The sequence below is a fragment of the Leuresthes tenuis genome, unplaced genomic scaffold, assembly GCF_036924035.1.
Source record: "Leuresthes tenuis unplaced genomic scaffold, fLeuTen1.0.hap1 SCAF_24, whole genome shotgun sequence".
In the NCBI taxonomy this organism is placed as follows: Eukaryota; Metazoa; Chordata; class Actinopteri; order Atheriniformes; family Atherinopsidae; genus Leuresthes; species Leuresthes tenuis.
This window is the reverse complement of record NW_027325378.1, coordinates 7,743,390-7,760,356: the sequence shown is the minus strand read 5'-3', so window position 1 is coordinate 7,760,356 and position 16,967 is coordinate 7,743,390. Positions and strand designations below refer to the sequence as shown.

Here is a 16,967-nt window from a genome sequence, read left to right as displayed (position 1 = left end):
CACTCTTATCTGGCTGATGAGGGTCAGCCCGTCGTCTTTCATCGTCTTCTGCCTCTTCAGCTCCAGGTTGACTCTGGGCGCCGGGTGTGGCCTCACATCCGGCTGAGCCTGATCCTTAGCAACAGACGGCATCTGCTGGAGGGACTGGGGGAGAGAAACTCCAGCTGAGTCTTTACACGACAGGCTGCACATCTCACACACCGCAGAGGGCTTGGTGTTGACATAAGTGCAGAACTGGCAAGTCCACTGTGAGAAGAAGAACGAAAACCGATGCACGATATGAATTTTAAAATAAACAAAAGGAAAAAATCAGCAGGAAATTATACAGATAAAAATAAGTAAACAATTAAAGTAGGTACACTCCACCGATGTTTGTGTTACCCATCAGTAAACTCCTGCTTTGTGTTCTCTATCATTCTAATAGAGAACTAGAAAGACTAAAGAGATTAGATTATCGTTGGAATCTGGACTATTTTCTAACTAATTCAGATTATCTGCAATATCTCTTCAAAGGACAGTTATTAGCCTGGCAAAACACTTTATTTTAACACATTATTTTGTCAGAAATTATCAAAAAACAAGAAACACACATCTGAAAATCCCAGAGTCCACAGTCAGAAAGTGATTGCAGCAGAAACAACTTGTTGCCCCTCTTTGCCTACGTTTCCTGCTACAAGTTGTCCTGGTAAATCATGAGATCCTCAGTGAAAATGTGTATCTGCTAAAAGAGGCCCACCTAAAACAAACTAAGGGGGAATAAAAGTTGCATTTAGCGCCCCCAGGCTCTGGGATTTCTTACAAATGCTCCATTAGTAACAGACATGTTGGCTTTAATGCTGGGTGATGTCAGCATTGGTAACAGTGGATTTAATTTAAGGCAGAAACTGATTAACACACTGATTTATTTGGATTTCAGACAAGTTTGCAGCTATAGGAATGGTTCCATCATCACTTCCTCCTCACTAGGTCTTCAGACTGGTTGATTTAGACAATAAAAGTTGACTATGGCTATGACTATCTCCTTGTTGTGCCTCAGAGTGACTGACGAACCTTCTTGATTTACAGAAGTAAAATGAAGCGGACACTGTGTCTCTTTACTGAATATGGGAGCGGCTGTGCTTTAAAAAGGAACTTTTAATGTCATTATCATAAGATAGCAACGCTAATTTTGTCAACCTCAAACACACAAAATGGAGAACAGACTGGGTAATAAATCTGTGCTCTTTGAATACAAACGACCAATAACTTGAGCTAAAAGCAGTATGGGATGGCTGTACTGGACTGGCTCTGTCAACACTGACTGAGGTGGATAAAGCTGTGCTGATTCAGTCAAATCAACTGGGCTCTTTTCTCTTTCTTCATTTTAACAGCTAATGGTTGCATCAGATAATAACTTATTACTAAGGAATGAGTACAGTTTGAAGCATTGTATCCATAAATCCCCATTTAAATTCAAGCATTTCCAATTATTTTCTGCATCCATAAGAACCCACAAGAGCCCCGTCTTGAAAACGGTCTTGAAATGCTTTGAAAACAACACGTAGACCTAATGGGCTGCTTGTAACTCCCAGTTTGAGCTGTTTTACAGAAACAGTAAAGAAGGGAATTAGAGCAGCTTCATGTGGAATTTCTCTGAATGAATAAAAAGCCGATGTGAGCACAGAGAGAGGAAGAGGAGCAAACAGATGGAGAGGGCGGCCACAAAGCAGATAAGATGATATGACATTGTGTGTACTAACTAAATGAATACAAACTTTAAATAACTAGTGACACTATAAAAATAAACTCTCCCTACATAAAGCTACTTGCTGATTTGGACTCTGAACTTTATGTATTTTCCTATAAACGATGTCATGTCAGTTGGTGTTTTAAAGCTTAGTCGATCATTCAGCAGGACTGAGGTCATCTAAGAGAGCAAAGTAAAGACCGAGAACATAAGGGTGTTTTGTAATGAACCGCGTGACCAACCTTAGATCCAGAGTCAGGCAGAGATTTGGGGCTCGACAGCACGACCGGTGGGCGAGTGGCCAGACGAGGGCGCTCACACACCTCACAGAGGATGCTGCTGCCTTGGTTCACAACGGTGCAGCTCTTACACTGCCACTCTGAGAGGTCAGACGCAAACAAAACTCAGTCTAACCCTCCATGAAACAACGGTTTTAGTACAAAAACCACGCAATTTCTCATTAAACTCTGTTTTCTACTTTCTCTTTTCATGTCTTCGCCCCTAAAGTTTAAAGTAGAGTCGCACCTGCGTTGGGCGACGCTGGGACCGACGGGGAGCTTTCTACAGCGGCGGATGCAGCCGTGGAGAGTCGAGGACGTTCGCACGTTGTGCAGAGAACAGCTCGTATCTCGTTCACTGTCGTGCAGTGAGCGCACTGCCAAGGTGACAGAGAAGGACTGGAAAAAAGAAGATAAAAACATTTTCTCCTGATCTTAGGCCGACCTGACTTTGACAGCTTGAAGCTCGAATCCCCACCTGGATGTTTTGACTGGTGTGATATTAGTCCTGCTGTGTCCTTTGCGGTCAGGGTGAGAGTGGAAGAGCCTGTCACAGTTCATACACAACCTCTGGATGCAGGTGGAGCAGTGAGTGTGCACAGCAGAGATGCCGCAGATGCTGCAGGTCTCTGTGAAGACAGCAGACGAAATCAAGAACAAACTTTTGCATTTGATGCGTTCACTTTGGAATCGAGCGTACCCTGTTCGGGTTTCTGTATTTTGTCTCTCTTGTGAGCGGCTCTGGAGGGGTGGCGGTGATAGAGGTCGTCGCATGCGTCGCAGAAAGGTTGATTGTCACATGGCGGGCAAAGAAGAGACGAAGCGCCGCCGCACAAATTACACTCGCTCACTGCAGGGGGGGCTGGACACAAAGAAGAGAAATTCAACACAGATTAGTAAACAGACTCAAATTTCCAACCATTTTGTCTAAAAACGAACAGTGACCTTTAACATATAAGCAGTTCATTAAAGCAACATTTCTGCTCAAAGAAGTAAACTAACTAACTGACTAACTAACTAACTAACTAAAACCACAATTTTATGAAACATAATTACATATTTTAAACAAGAGAAGCATGAGACTGCATGGCTCCACCCAGGCCGATGGAAACATTCCTGGATAGAGATCAACATCGAAACTTAATCGTTTGCCCCATGATGCAAATAAGTCCTGAACTTTTCTGATTAATCCTGTTAACAAACAGACAAACCAACCACACCACAAACCCTACGAGGCAGAGGGACGCTGTTTACAGAGCAGTATTAACTCTTCCTCTATGAAAAACTCTTAAAAGATAGAAGACGAGACTCTAATAAACTTCCACTTTTCAAGTCTGAATCTAGTCTGAAATTGAATCTAAAGAGAACGACTCTTTACACTGCTATGTAGATTCCTCCTGTCAATCCTAAAGATTCTCCACGGGGTTAAAGTCTGACCTTTGTGGTGCTCCATCCATGTGTGAATGATGTTTAATGCTCCCTGAACTGCTCTTTCACAGATTGAGCCTGATGAATCCTGACATTATCATTTTGGAGAACGCCTGTGTCATCAGAAAAGACTAAAAACCTGAATATTCAGACTGTCAGCTTGGGCACATAACGACAAACTCCTGCTCATTCACTTGGTTAAATACAAGTGGTGACCTTTCTTTGGTAGATGTAGCTAAAAATATATCTTAAAAGTGTGTAGAAATTTGTCCTGTGGAAAACAACAGGAAAAACTACATTTATTGTAAAGTTAAGTATGTAAAACATGCGCTTTTTAAACAACAGAAAAGAGCCGATTTCACATTTTGGGTGTTTGCGCCACAAAGGTGGCTCAACGACACATTGTTGGGTGGCCGTAGCTCAGGTGGAAGAGCGGTCGTCTGACAATCAGAAGGCCGGCGGTTCAGCTTCTGGATTCACTGGACCACATGTCGAAGTGTTTCTGGGAAAGACTGAACTCCACGTTGCCTCCCGATCCTTAAGAAACGATGATCTGATCGAAGTGACTGTCATGACTTCAGGAAACAAACTAAAAGTAACACTAACTCACCGAGAGGCTGAAGTCTGACTCGCTGATAGAAAAATCGCAGAGATTGAAAAATACTTTTTGTCACTCGATTAACAAAAAAGATCAACTTCACACAACATGCGCAAAGTTGTTTATAACAAAGAAAAGATGATCACAGCGATTAAAACACTAAAGATGGCGGTCAACCAAAAAAAATAAATACGGCGTTCCCATGTGAGCGCCTCGGTCTAAAAGCAAAAGAAAAAATATACAGCTCAAAATTCAAAGCTCCTACAGCCAATCTGAGTTTGTAGTAAGGAAAACCAAATGTTTGAGATTTCAAACAGAAGAAACTCACGTCGAGTTGGGAGGTTTGTTCGACAAGACGGGGAAAAAAAAGGCTTACAGCTTTGTTTGATTCAAACAAACGTCATCAAACAGGTTTTGACCTAAAAAGAAATCATAAAGTCTGAAAATGAACTACGAGTGGGTGGCAGTGAATCCTGTGACAGCTTCCACTCAGGTGGGTTGGAAGCCCGGCTGCCAACGAGTTTCGTCACGCAACGGGATCATTTTTATCCAAAACATATTCCCGGTGTTGAGTCAGAGCGGAGGAGCACTCATCACTTCAGTTTTAGGTTACTTCTTTAGTCTGGTTGTAAACAGGAAGTGTTGAATATTGATGCTTATTTACAGCGCTGTCTTGTGGACGGAAACGCAGTCAGGAATGATCAAATCATCGCCGAGCGGAGGGAAAATTCAATTCCCCGCTTTCCACTGTAATCTGTCATGGCAGCCGCTCACCGGTTGCTGGTTTTGGCCGTTGTGGGAGCTGGGGCTTCGGATCAGGCTTGGTCGAAGGAGATGGTGCCCGAGGTTCATCTCCCTGCTGCTCTTCTGCAGGCACGGTGGCCACCGACTCATCCGACGGCTTATTCTAAAGGAACAAACACAATCACGACTCCTCACGTGAGAAATAACATGAGTGAATGTAAACAGACAAAGAACAGGGATGATAATTCAACATTTCTTTTGTGTTTCATTACTCCTATTTGTTTCTGCTTTAACCGAACAGATTTGGGTGCACTCTCCTAATCTCTCTCAGCTAAGTGCCAGAAATCAGTTTTTACTGGTCATGCACTGAATGTTTTTAGCTAACTAACAACGCAGCAGCACAAGTGAGCATGTTACCAAATTGACAACAGATTTCTCCTCTAAACACTCATCATTGTGGTTCATCAGGATTCAGCAAACACTGGAAACACTGTATGTTTGTATCCTGACAGCCTGGGCTCAAATAGTGAAGCAGTTACAAGATTTTGCTGGCATGTGGAGAGATTAAAGTTGTTGTAATGTTGCATTGTCTAGCGTCAGATTTGCTATCAGTAACAGCTACATTCCAACTGGAAACATGTACAGACCTGCTGGATGAGAAATGGGATGATGTCTTTGAAGTTTTCTGGGTGAGGATGGGTGCCCTAAATAAACAGAGATATCAGGAATGGAATATGGTGGCTTGTTTACACAGAAACAGGTGAATGAATTAGGACTTTCTCAGGAGCAAACACAAACCTTTATTAGCATGTCCACCTCTGTGCGCAGGGTCATCACCTCCAGCGTCACCAAGGCAACATTTCCTGTATCTGGATCAGTGATTTCATCGGGAAAACTGAGGCCATCTATCTGCTGGTTGGTGTAACCGTAGAGGTACAGGACTCTCCGGCCTCCCTGTGGAGGTAAAGAAGACATGAAATACTTGCTTTTAAATTCTAAAAAAAGTAAGAAACCTTCAGACCTTTTTGTAATCATGTGAAATATTGTTTTTTTTGTCCTTAATCCCACGCAGTCAAGTTAGCTCACAGTGGCTTTTCCTCACCTTGATGGCATCCACAGTGGTTCTGAAGACCGGGTTGTTGTGCTTGACGGTCCTCCAGTATCTGGGCCTGGCGGGACCAGTGAGGTTACAGCCGTACTTCTCCAGGATACTCAAGGCTTTGACCAGTCTACTCAAAGACTCCAGAACCTGATTCAGAGACAATTCGTTTGCAACGTTAGTGATTGTATGTTTTGGGAGAAACCTGACCTCCCAAGACCAGACCTGATTGATGCTGCATGACCTTGGAAGGGTCAGCCTTTAGATATATGGTGCTAGGAGCTTTAGAGAAAACATATGACATGTCAAGATGGCACCAAATGTCTGGACCTTCCTTAATCATGTGAGGAAGAGAAACGTACCTTAGGGTATAAATAGGACCTGGTTTCTTTATTTGAGGTCTTACCTCTGATACATACTAGCTGTATGACGCTGTGTACACAGTTTTAAAGAATATCCTCCACCAAAGACTGTTTTTTCCCACCTCATCCATTTTTACTCTTGGTCCTGATGACAATAGAGCAGCTGCCCAGGAGACCCTCCTTACAGTTAGTTCACGATAGCTGAACAACCAACATTTAACAACTAACTGCTGACTTTCTACAATGAATTAGAGGTGACAATTCTTCGAAAGGAGTCAAATACAATAATAGAAGAAAACTCTCAGAAACGCATGTTTTAAGAGAACTGGAGGCCAGATTTGGAGCGATTCTTTGGGACTGAGAAGGAGCTGCGTCAAGGAGCTTTTGTTCTGTTCTTTAACTGCCTGTCACAGCTTGTAAATAGCAAAAACAAACACTTGTTTTTCTGGACCATAAGGCCAACAAATAACCCCCGCCAAGGCAGGAAAATCATTTTTTCGTGCCAAAAATAAGTCCAACCATCCATTCATTGAGAGGAATCGTTTACTTCTGGGAGTTTCAGTGCAGACAGTCAGAGTCACTTTTAGTTACTTGCTCTAAAAGCGATAAAAGGCACAATTCTAACTGAAGCCAACGGACCAATGTGTCTATTTCTTGGGAAAAAGCAGCATGTAGCCAAAATACTGATTTATGTGTAAAAAAAATGTTGTCTTTGGACCTGAGCGCTTCAGGAAGAAACTTATATACTTACTCTCGATGGCATTTCCTTGGCTTCTAATACTACAGCGAGGAACCTTGGAGTTATTTTTTACTAGAATCTATCCTTTGATGCACATATAAAACAGGTTTCTACGACTGCAATTTTGCCAAAATCAGGAACATTCTGTCTCAGAGTGCTGCAAAAAAAAACTGCTCAATGCATCTGTTACTTCAAGGTTGGACTACTGTAATTTTTTATTATTGGGCTGTCCCACATATTCTGTGAAAAGCCTCCAGCTGATCCAAAATGCTGCAGCCAGAGTTCTGATGAGATCTAACAGCAGAGATCATATTTCTCCAGTTTTAGCTTCTCTTCAACGGCTCCCTGTTAAATTCAGAAGAGAATTTAAGATTCTTCTCCTCACATATAAAGCTCTTAATGACCAAGCTCCACCATATCTTAAAGATCTGATAATTGAATATTTTCAGCATTTTGCTCTCAAACTGCAGGTCTCCTTGTGGTTCCCAGAGTTTCTAAAAGAATGGGAGGCAGAGCCTTCAGTTATCAGGCCCCTCTCTGTGGAACCAGCTGCCAGTTTGGGTTCAGGAAGCAGACACCCTCTCTACCTTTAAGATTAGGCTTAAAACTACTTTTTGATAAAGCTTATAGTTAGGGATGTCTCAGGTGACCCCGAAACATCCCATAGTTAAGCTGCTATAGGCCTAGATTGCCAGGGGAGTTCAGCTCAGATTTCTATGCAGATAGCGAGTGGACTGCTTTCTTTACTTTGAATCAAAAACAGAAGCAAATCTATTCTTAATCCCTTAGTGGACTTCATCAAGAGAAGAAGTAACTAGGAAGGACTTAAAAGACCCTCCGTAATGTTCTGTAGACAGCACAACCAGCTTCACAGGATCCTTTCTAAGAGAACTTTACCTCATGTTTAATGCAATCTGCCGTGTTCTCCCTCAGCATGACTTCTGCTGGCAAGTGCCGGTACTTCTCAGACAACGGCAGAGGGATGGCAGCCATCATCTGGACCTCTGCTTTCGCATCCTGTGCTGAACCCGAGGAGGAGAGGAGCGACTGGGCTCTGCTCCTGACCTGGTCCATCTGGACGGACGCAGGGCTGCTACTCATTGCTGTCAGAAAAATGAAGATGACAATTTCAAGATATGAAAATCTAGTGATTTGTCACTCAAAAGCACCCATAGTTCGGGGTTTGTAAAAGCTTTTCTTTGTTTTACGTCAGGTTTTGGGTTCAGACCAAACAACTGGTTATTTGAAATATCAAATTATCAAAGTGTATAAAAAGAAGAAAAAAGCAAATAAAACATATACAACTAAAGAAAATAAACTAACTTACTATTTTACACAGCAAAAGGGTTTCATAAGAGGAATCTAAACTATGTCAGACCCTGTCAGTCACTTACACTCGTGTTTTAAACAATGTTCATCAACCAATAGTTTCCAGACCGATAGTCAAGTCTAACTTCCTGAAAAAAGTTAAATAAAAATTAAAGCCAGTCTCTAATCCTCCCAACTTCTATACCAAATAAAAATTATAATTCACGCTGTTTAAAGCATTTTTAGGGGTATTAAATGGTTTGATGTCGATAATATAAAGAAAAAGGGTGCATATATGTAAGGAAAACATCCACAAATCCAACTGTGTTATCAGTCAGTAGGAAGGGTATTTACAGCCAGCTAAATACCAAAGGTTAAATACGAGTCATGTTCATTTACAGCGCAGAAGCAGGGTTTCTGTCAGCCTGAACAATTTCACTTTTAATTCACATAATTACGACATGGAGGGAAAGTCCAGGCTAATCACAATATCAGAGGTAAACAGCGGAGTATCAAATGGCAGTCTCCTTCAAACTGCTATACAGTAACACCCAGTCTAACAGAAGAAATCCATGCAAAATGTCAGTGTTAGGGTGTTGAAGCAAAAATAAAACCCAAACATTAACTACCAGACAATAATAACTGACATCAGCTGAAACCGAAACTTTAAAACAGCTTGACAACCAGCTACGTTTGCTCAGTTACGTTACTGACCTCATCTGAACTTGTGCTTCTTTTAACGGTTTTGTCGTCCTCCCGCCGCCAGGAAGAAGGCTGTTGGGTTGCTATTAATAAATATAAAGTGTTTAAAAGACACACCTGTGGTCCAATCCTCAACTGAGCTGCGCTGGTACCGTCTAAAGCTAGCTTTAAATGCGGAACTCCAGTTTGACGTCTACTTCCGGTCTAATGCTAACGTATTTCAAAATAAAACTGGATTTTCAGTCTTTCTCAAAACAACAAACGTAACACTTAAAGCAACACTATAGACGTTTATCAACCTTAAACCTATGTGCTGCTGATTCGTTTTGAAGTATATTTACTTTGTCATGCACATTCCCGGGCCTAAAACTGCCCTAGAACACCTGCCATTGACCTTTTTGTGGTCTTTTAATGGCTCTTTGTGACTTCTTCAACATGACAACAAATTCATGTACATTTTCAGGGCTGTGACAATTTGTTTTTATGAGAATGATGTTACATCCCAGAGATCACGAAATCAGGGTAGTGTCTGAAAGTATGAGGTCACAGATACAAGCCAGTGAAATTAGTTTCCTTTGGAGGGTAGCTGGGCCCAGCTTTAGCTATAGGGTGAGGACTTCACTTAGGATGCCTCCTGGTCGCCTCCCTTTGGAGTTTTTTTGGCCCCGGGAGGAAACCCAGAACACCCTCAAAAGGATTACATATCCCATCTAGCCTGGGAACGCCTTGTGATTTTCTCAAGTGTTCCTTTAAACACTCTGAAAATAAGTTTTCTCACTCCCTCCTGCTCATCAGTCACCTTTAACAGATCCATTTACTGAGTGGTGGTACCTTCAGGAGATATCATATTTCCTCATTTTGGCCAGTTTACAATGGAAATTAAGGATAAAATTTCAGAATGAGAATCATCTTTACTGTAATTAAACCAAGTACAATGACATTTCTTGTGGCTTTACCTTTTCTTAAAAAAGTATGCACCTTTTAAAATCCTCCATTCCACTTATAAAGCTCTTAATGGCTTTGCTCCATCTTATATTAAAGATCTTGTAGTTCCCTATTACACCACAAGACCTCCTCTCTCTGCAACTGCAGGCTTACTTGTGGTTTCCAGAATTTCAAGGTCCAAAATGGGAGATAAAGCTTTCAGTTTTCAGGCTCCTTTTACACCTTACAGGCACCTTTAATTAAAGTGAAACACATTTCAGGTTACTGTAAATCCAGTCTACTTGTGGGCTTACTTTTGGCCTATTTGGTGTTCTGGTAGTGCGCCTGCGCAGTAGCAATCTCGCTTCAAGCAGTTTGCCGAGTGAGTTTGGGCAGAGGAGGGAGACAGTGGGAGGTGCAAACTACACCATCCGAGTTGAATCGAAAGCAAACTGAATGAGGAAATAGGGAAAAAGCACCAGGCAGACCTGCTGTTCTCTGCTGCAGCCGCAGTCCTCTCAAAACCATTTAAATCCCACCGGATTTAAATATTTTATTCTTAATAAACGAGAGAAGTTTGCGCCGTCATGTCAAAGGCTTTAACCCTGAAAATAAGCAGCGCGAACGCAGTCAAGGTGAGTCCGTTGAGGTAAAAGTGCCATGAACAGGACAGGTACAAACATATGCGGGCTTGTCTCTCTAAGTCTGGTCCCGACGGGTTTTTTTCGCAGGCTGTGTAAATATCGGGCGACTAATGTGTTTAAAAAGAGTCGCTTTTTGGTGTAAAAGCGGCGGAAACTCCCTCTGAGAGTGAAAACGAAAGTAAATCCAACCGTGAGTCAGCAGCCTAAAGTGTTCACTTTGTCCTGTTTACCTTCCTCTGCAGGTGGAAAACTTCCGCCGGTCTCTCCATCAGGAGGTCGGTGTGTCCTTTATGATGCTCATACACATTCATGTAGACTAATAACCTTTTTCTGCGTCACGTGTGACTTTCTCTGTGTTTTTTTGTGATTCCAGGCAGAGAATCTGTTCTCTAACTACATCCCTCTGAAGATTATTCAGCTGGACGCTCTGCTCAGGGTTCAGTATTATAACTTCCAGCCCTAGAAGCTTTTCACCCGAGGTTACTGATCTACATCCCTCTTATTCTGTCTTTTCTTTTCTTTACAGGATGACAATCTCAGCATCACAGACCTGTCTTCACTCCAGGCTCCTCTGGACATCCCCATACCAGACCCTCCATCACCAGAGGACGAGGTGAGACGAGCTGCTGCCTGCATCCTCTCTGTTTTTTATTTGTAATGTGAAGCGAGAACATTGTCTGGTTAGACAGCTTACAGTGTGGGTGTTTCATGTTGTAACTGCTCTGTTCCTGTGCTTCTGATTGTCCAGAACATGTTACAGCAGCACAACTTTACCTTCAATGTCTCCTCATGAGCACCACGTGTTTACTAAGTTATAGAACCGACAGAACGGTGCAAAAGTCCTGAATCACCCCTTATTTCTTCATGCACTGCCAGGAAAACAGAAAATAGATGTTGTAAACATATACAAACTTGGATACAAATGCAGTTTTCCAACTATAAAGAGCTTAAAATTCAATAATATGGATATTTGAAGCACAAGAACAACGAAGCTTCTGCTGATAAACTTGATCTCAGTGACGTGTTAAGCACATGTTTCACTACATCTAATTACCTAATTACACTGAGATACATCTACGCCTAATTTTCACATTACTGTGTTTAATAGTATATATTTACAGCAAGCCTCGACCCACCCTCCATTTCTTTATCGGTTGACTGGAAAAACAGGAAATATTTGCAGGGATTTATTGAAACATTTGCAAACATTAATGTAAATACAGTATTTAAGGCAAAAAGAGAGTTTGACCAATTCTAATGATTTTTAAAGTGAATATTTGGTCTATTTTCTGTCTGTCACACTGTTATCTTTGGTGTTTTTCACAGCTGAAACTAAAGAAATGGGAACAAATGATGTGTCTTTGTGACAGGCTGCTAGTAACAAAGTGCCTAAAGATACAACTTAAAACTGGCTCTTTGCTAAGTTGTCTGTTATGTGTCGACACAACACTGGTTCATCCCTTGAGTTAGGAGCCTTTTTTCTGCTGGAATGATTCATAACTCAGAGTTAAGTGGCGTAATAAACAACAAGGTACAAGGACTAGACTGAAAAGGAGTGAAAAAGCAGCCAATGTCCAAAGAAAAACTCTGGAGAACTATTGCTTAAGACCACCATCTAAACCTACAGCAGGGCATCAAAATGTACTCTGGTCATAATTTAGCGTCGACAGTCCATATCTGCAGCCTACCGTGTCTCCACAAAGGAAAGGTTGGAGACTGCCGGTTTAATCTTTTCAATCCTTCAGTAATTTCCGTTATAGAAGAGAAAGGTCTGGCATCAGATGCAGGTACTTTCTACAGCTGACGAAGAGCTATGAAATGTGCTTTTACAACAAGAAAAACATCTAAATCAGAGACTTTGTGATCAGTTCAGGATGAGTAAAAGCCCTCTGATTTAACAGCACCTTTTAGCCCTGATTCAGTTATATGATTTCTAAACTATTTAATAAAGGGAATATAATACTGTGATCCGCTGAGTTCTGATTTGAATCCAAAGCCCAACTGTTTCTGACCACAAAAAATGATCTCCCAGGAAATGGAGACGGACAAGAACGAAGAAGACGAGAAGAAGAAGAAGAAGAAAGGTAAAGTGTCTTTGTTGTTCTTTTGTCAAAGCCAACAGCTTATGTGTGTGGATAAAAGCCACAGCTGCCATCTTTGTTCCTCAGCTCCAAAATGTGGCTACATCAAGGGCAATGAGAAGATTATGATGCTTCTAGACAAAGTGAAGCCAGAGATCGTGGCTCTCAGAGAGACCATCATTGTTGTAAGTGAACCTGAGTTATTAACCCCAGATTATGTAAAAAGAAGCAGGGCGTGTTTATTTCTTCTGGATTTATTTTTTCCTGCAGGTGTCCTCCTGGATTCAGCACCTCATTCCAAAAATAGAGGATGGAAATGACTTTGGAGTTGCCATCCAGGTGCATTTCTTTCTGTCCTTTTGACCCTCGCTTGTGTTTTAACAGTTGTTTCTTTGTATTGTTTTTATTGCCTCGTGTCCAGTAGAGCTTGCGTTTTAAACATGCTTTAACAAATACGCTTCCTTTATTTACCCACAGGAGAAAATCCTGGAGAGAATCGCTGCCGTGAAGACCAACGTTGAAGGTTTTCAGACCAACATCAACAAGTAAGATGGATGCATTTTTAGACTTTTAAAAATGATAATTTCCATCGTTTCTTCACCTGTTAGTGCTCAGTTTTGACTTTCTCTGTTTAAATACTCAGGTACTTTTTAGAGAGGGGGGACGCCGTTGCCAAGGCCTCCAAAGAGACTCATGTGGTGAGTGATTGGTGCTTGGTGACAGAATGTTCTTCACCCCCAACAAATCATTACATATACCGTTTCCTTGATGTGTTTCTTATGATTTGAATTGGAATCCAACTTGTCCACAAACAGATGGACTACCGCCTGCTTGTCCACGAAAAGGACCTGGCCATCTTCTCAGAGATCAAGGTGATCGTCCTCGACATCCGTGGATTCTACGTAAGTCTTGGCTCTTCACAAAAGTATGAGTATCAACACAGAAATGAAAGAATACAGTTGTCCCGCATTTACCCCCTCAAAGACCGTATATAGTTTCCAGTCTTGTCAGGTTCCATGTTAAGAGGATGATTCACATCTGAGTGCCAAATAAACCAAAATTGGAGACATATTTTACATGCTGGAGGATTTTGTTGTCACTGAGTAATAACGGAGGTTTTGAAGCTGGCTGAGAGGTCGTTTGATTAAGAAGTTTTCATGAAAGCTTTGATATTAAAGGAGTGTGAAATAAATCTGATTAATTTGTGATCTTGCAGAGCTCAGCTGTAAAGCCACTGATGGATTTTTTCCAGTTCACTACAATTTTTAGCTAAAAAGAAAAGCTTCTTTAATATATTCCCACAGTTGGCAGCTGCATCAGACTTATTTTTAACTTATTCTATCTTTAAAAGTCAGGATGGGACGTAGACATGCTCAGTACATGGATGTGTTTGCTTGTGATCGGCTCAATCAGAGGGTTGAATTTTCTGTCCTTTCCTCATTGTTTTTCCTTCCGTTCCAGATCCCAATTTGACTCTTTTTATTAACAGGGTCTGAGGGCACCAATACAACAACATGAAACTATTTAAAAGGCTAAATGTCTTGAATTTGTGCTTTCTTGTGAAGGTGCAAAGCTGGTGAATGCTAGTTTAAATGCTAGGAATGATTTTAGAGTCTGAGAGTATGAAACTGTAAATAAGTTGTAGCTACAGCTGTGTTTGCATTGGGACCTACTTCACTCTCATAAATTAATGTTTTTCACCCCCCCTCAGGCTGAGCTTTACGACATCATCAACAAAAACCTGGAGAAGGTGACCAACCCTAAAGGAGAGGAGAAGCTGTCGATGTACTGAAGCTGCAGAGGAGGAGATGCTCTGAAGGAACCACTGGGACAGATTCTACGACCCTCAGCTGTTTTTCCTGTGCTGTCACATTGCAACAAGTCATAAATCATTAGTTTATCAGAAGTTTCCTCATTTTTGCATTTTACAGTCCCAAAAAAACCTGAATGAAATGAACTGGATGTTGGTTTTCTTACTGCTGTGTAATGGTAACACTTCAATTCAGTCTAAGAGTTGCACTAAATTTAACTTGTATGGTGAATAAAGAAAGAAAAGCTCCTTTTTCACACCGTGAGACTCTCAGATTTATTCGTAACAAAAACTGGATGCATCTTTGATTTATCCAACAAAATCACGTTATTACAAAAATATGTTCCTCCCTCAGCAAGCACAAGAGGGGACATTGATAAAACATTAAGTACAGAATGAACTCAGGAACGTTAACACAGGAGAGAAGTTTATCCACAACACAAAAACGGAGCATTTACACATCTGGTCCTTCTCCACCGGGGATGAGCTGCGGAGGAGAAAATGATCCCACATGAATTACTCTGAGCTGCGGCAGGGATCAATCAGAACCAAGAAAACCCTCGTGATCGTTTCCTACCATGGTGATGTTGTTCCCGTTGAGGAGGATCTGGTCCAGTTTGGTTATCCTTCTTCCCTCTGGTGTGATTTCACTGCGAGAAAGATTAGAAATAAAGACGAGGCAAATCACAGAAGCGGCCAGAGGTTCATTTAAGAAACGCATCACGAGTACTTACAATTCTGTCACATCCTCCAGCACCATGTCTGAAACTCGGAGTTAAAGGCCAGATTTGGGACAAACAGTGAAATAATGCAGAACGCTGACTAGCAGGCGTTTTCAAACAAAGGATACTGACAAAGTCGTCAAAGCCCAGCAAGGTGCCGACAATTTCTTTGTCGGTTTTCATGACGATGTGAATTCGAGAGCCAATACATTTATCCACGAGCTCTGTGAGATGAAAGTGGGATTAAACAAGGACCATCAGTTTCTGCAGTTTTCACTTCCTTACTTTGAAGTGTTTTTCCTTTTCTTTGATCGTCTTGCTCTGTGGTCACGGTTTAGGGTCACTTTTGGAGATGCACGTATTGGTTAACGTACAGCTCAGATATAGTCACACAGTTAGCTTTAGTATGAATAGTAAGTACAGCATGTCTGGTGCCACGAGGGCTCAAGTTTTATCCAAAAAAGAAAACTTTGAAAGACTTCCAGACAGCCTGAAAAACTACTGCTCAAAGACCACGTTAAAAGATTACAGGAAAAACGAATAAATAGGGGAAATAAGGCTGCTTGCAAGGAAAAATAAAGAAATAAGGGGAGGATCAGGACATTTGCAAAGCACTTCATATTAGGGCTGCAATGAAAAGTTATTTCCTTATCCTATCAGTCATTTGCTTCAATAAAGTGAGAAACTGTTTGACATAAAACAAAAAGATGAAACAAGCAAAAAAATGTTTACTCGCCAGATGTTTTGTTTGTCTACCAATCGACTTCTAACTTGTAGTTTTAGACAAAGAAATTATACAAATTCACACATTTGACAATTTCAATTTAAACAAACTGTTACCATTGTTGTTTTAAACCTTACCAAAGCTGACTGTTAATCTACCCTTCTATGTAAATTTTAATCATACCTATATATCTGTAACAACGGGAAAAACCCATCAAAGAAACTGATTTGTTTTGAGTAAGGCTGAGCTTGAATAAAAGAAAAAGTGAAAAAAATTGATTCTACATATAATTTTAATGTACAAATTTATAATTAGTTTAAAATGCAAATAAATAATCTATGAATTGGTACAAACAACTTAAATACTCATTTAGAAGCTGAAATTATAATATAATTTTTTTCTGATGCAAATTGATTGAATATTAAATTTAATTGTCGAATATATTTCTGTCTATCGGCTTTATCCTCCTTTTCCTTTGCAGAGTGGGTTCAGCTGGAAACTGGACTTGTCTGTCACAGAAACAACACAACAACCAACGTCTTGTTCATACTTCGGACCTCATAACGCGCATCAAGCAACTTTAGCTGCTACCTGCCGGCGTGATGCTAAGGCTACCTACCAAAAAACATCGAAAACAAAAGTTTTTTGTCTCCTGTTTACTTCAAAACCCGGCCTCTACATCTCGGCTGTACTCATACATATATTACCTTTAAATACCTGCTCTAGAAAAACCAACATAATTAAGATTTTTACGAACCAAGTGGGAGTAGCTGCGACGGGTTTGTAGTTTGAGGGGCCGCCATGTTTGCTCAAATGACGCTCCATGCAGACACAACCAATCAAAAGAAGAGTACGAGGAGCCAGACAAAACCAATCAAACGTCAATCAATCTTAAAACAACCCTCTTTATTGTTTCATGGTATAATCTGTTGGGTGAATATGTCGACTATTATGGGTTAAACCGGGGTAAAAAATCCACAAATTATGTGATTCATTTATCAAAAAGCGAGAGCAATAATCTGTGTTATTCAGTCCAACGCGCCATGATGGCGCTTGGTTATAACTGTCAATACATGAC

General features: G+C 41.0%; 3 protein-coding genes across 5 annotated transcripts in view; 1 reads left to right on the top strand and 2 right to left on the bottom strand.

The window, feature by feature from the left end:
- LOC140284586 (E3 ubiquitin-protein ligase RNF31-like) overlaps positions 1 to 16,967 on the bottom strand; it is a 423,699-nt gene that overhangs the window by 11,870 nt on the left and 394,862 nt on the right. Inside the window, exons 1-11 of one of the 2 annotated variants that reach the window (XM_072378492.1) lie at positions 8,997 to 9,175; positions 7,872 to 8,077; positions 5,877 to 6,023; positions 5,573 to 5,728; positions 5,422 to 5,478; positions 4,805 to 4,937; positions 2,705 to 2,866; positions 2,483 to 2,633; positions 2,252 to 2,403; positions 1,969 to 2,105; positions 4 to 246 (exon numbers count right to left, since the gene is read on the bottom strand). In XM_072378492.1, coding sequence (XP_072234593.1) covers positions 4 to 246; positions 1,969 to 2,105; positions 2,252 to 2,403; positions 2,483 to 2,633; positions 2,705 to 2,866; positions 4,805 to 4,937; positions 5,422 to 5,478; positions 5,573 to 5,728; positions 5,877 to 6,023; positions 7,872 to 8,075 — 1,542 coding nt within the window. In that variant the 5' untranslated portion in view covers positions 8,076 to 8,077; positions 8,997 to 9,175. Of the gene's footprint in view, positions 1 to 3; positions 247 to 1,968; positions 2,106 to 2,251; positions 2,404 to 2,482; positions 2,634 to 2,704; positions 2,867 to 4,804; positions 4,938 to 5,421; positions 5,479 to 5,572; positions 5,729 to 5,876; positions 6,024 to 7,871; positions 8,080 to 8,996; positions 9,176 to 16,967 lie in introns of those variants that run through there. The other variant, XM_072378493.1, reaches the window with a different exon arrangement.
- Positions 10,324 to 14,700, top strand: psme2 (proteasome activator subunit 2). Of its 2 annotated transcripts, none has more exons than XM_072378502.1 (11): positions 10,324 to 10,543; positions 10,795 to 10,827; positions 10,926 to 10,988; positions 11,079 to 11,165; positions 12,585 to 12,636; positions 12,721 to 12,818; positions 12,904 to 12,972; positions 13,111 to 13,178; positions 13,277 to 13,331; positions 13,449 to 13,535; positions 14,345 to 14,700. In XM_072378502.1, the coding sequence occupies exons 1-11, from the start codon at positions 10,496 to 10,498 to the stop codon at positions 14,423 to 14,425; spliced, it is 741 nt and encodes a 246-aa protein (XP_072234603.1). In that variant the 5' UTR covers positions 10,324 to 10,495; the 3' UTR covers positions 14,426 to 14,700. The 2 variants fall into 2 exon arrangements, with proteins under 2 accessions (XP_072234603.1, XP_072234604.1); XM_072378503.1 differs by having other exon boundaries at positions 10,326 to 10,543; positions 12,585 to 12,631; positions 12,719 to 12,818.
- lsm5 (LSM5 homolog, U6 small nuclear RNA and mRNA degradation associated) lies at positions 14,694 to 16,745 on the bottom strand. The gene is made up of 5 exons (XM_072378505.1): positions 16,647 to 16,745; positions 15,294 to 15,389; positions 15,178 to 15,205; positions 15,021 to 15,093; positions 14,694 to 14,930 (listed from the first exon to the last, which is right to left on the bottom strand). Exons 1-5 carry the CDS (start codon positions 16,690 to 16,692, stop codon positions 14,898 to 14,900), a joined length of 276 nt encoding a protein of 91 aa, XP_072234606.1. The 5' UTR covers positions 16,693 to 16,745; the 3' UTR covers positions 14,694 to 14,897.

Coding starts and splice junctions, on each gene's coding strand:
- psme2 (XM_072378502.1), top strand. CDS start 10,496: ATGTCAAAGGCTTTAACCCTGAAAATAAGCAGCGCGAACGCAGTCAAG. Junction 10,828..10,925: donor GCCGGTCTCTCCATCAGGAG/GTCGGTGTGTCC, acceptor TTGTGATTCCAG/GCAGAGAATCTGTTCTCTAA. Junction 13,179..13,276: donor TTTCAGACCAACATCAACAA/GTAAGATGGATG, acceptor TTAAATACTCAG/GTACTTTTTAGAGAGGGGGG.
- lsm5 (XM_072378505.1), bottom strand. CDS start 16,692: ATGGCGGCCCCTCAAACTACAAACCCGTCGCAGCTACTCCCACTTG. Junction 15,206..15,293: donor GGGCTTTGACGACTTTGTCA/GTATCCTTTGTT, acceptor TCCGAGTTTCAG/ACATGGTGCTGGAGGATGTG. Junction 14,931..15,020: donor ACGGGAACAACATCACCATG/GTAGGAAACGAT, acceptor TCTCCTCCGCAG/CTCATCCCCGGTGGAGAAGG.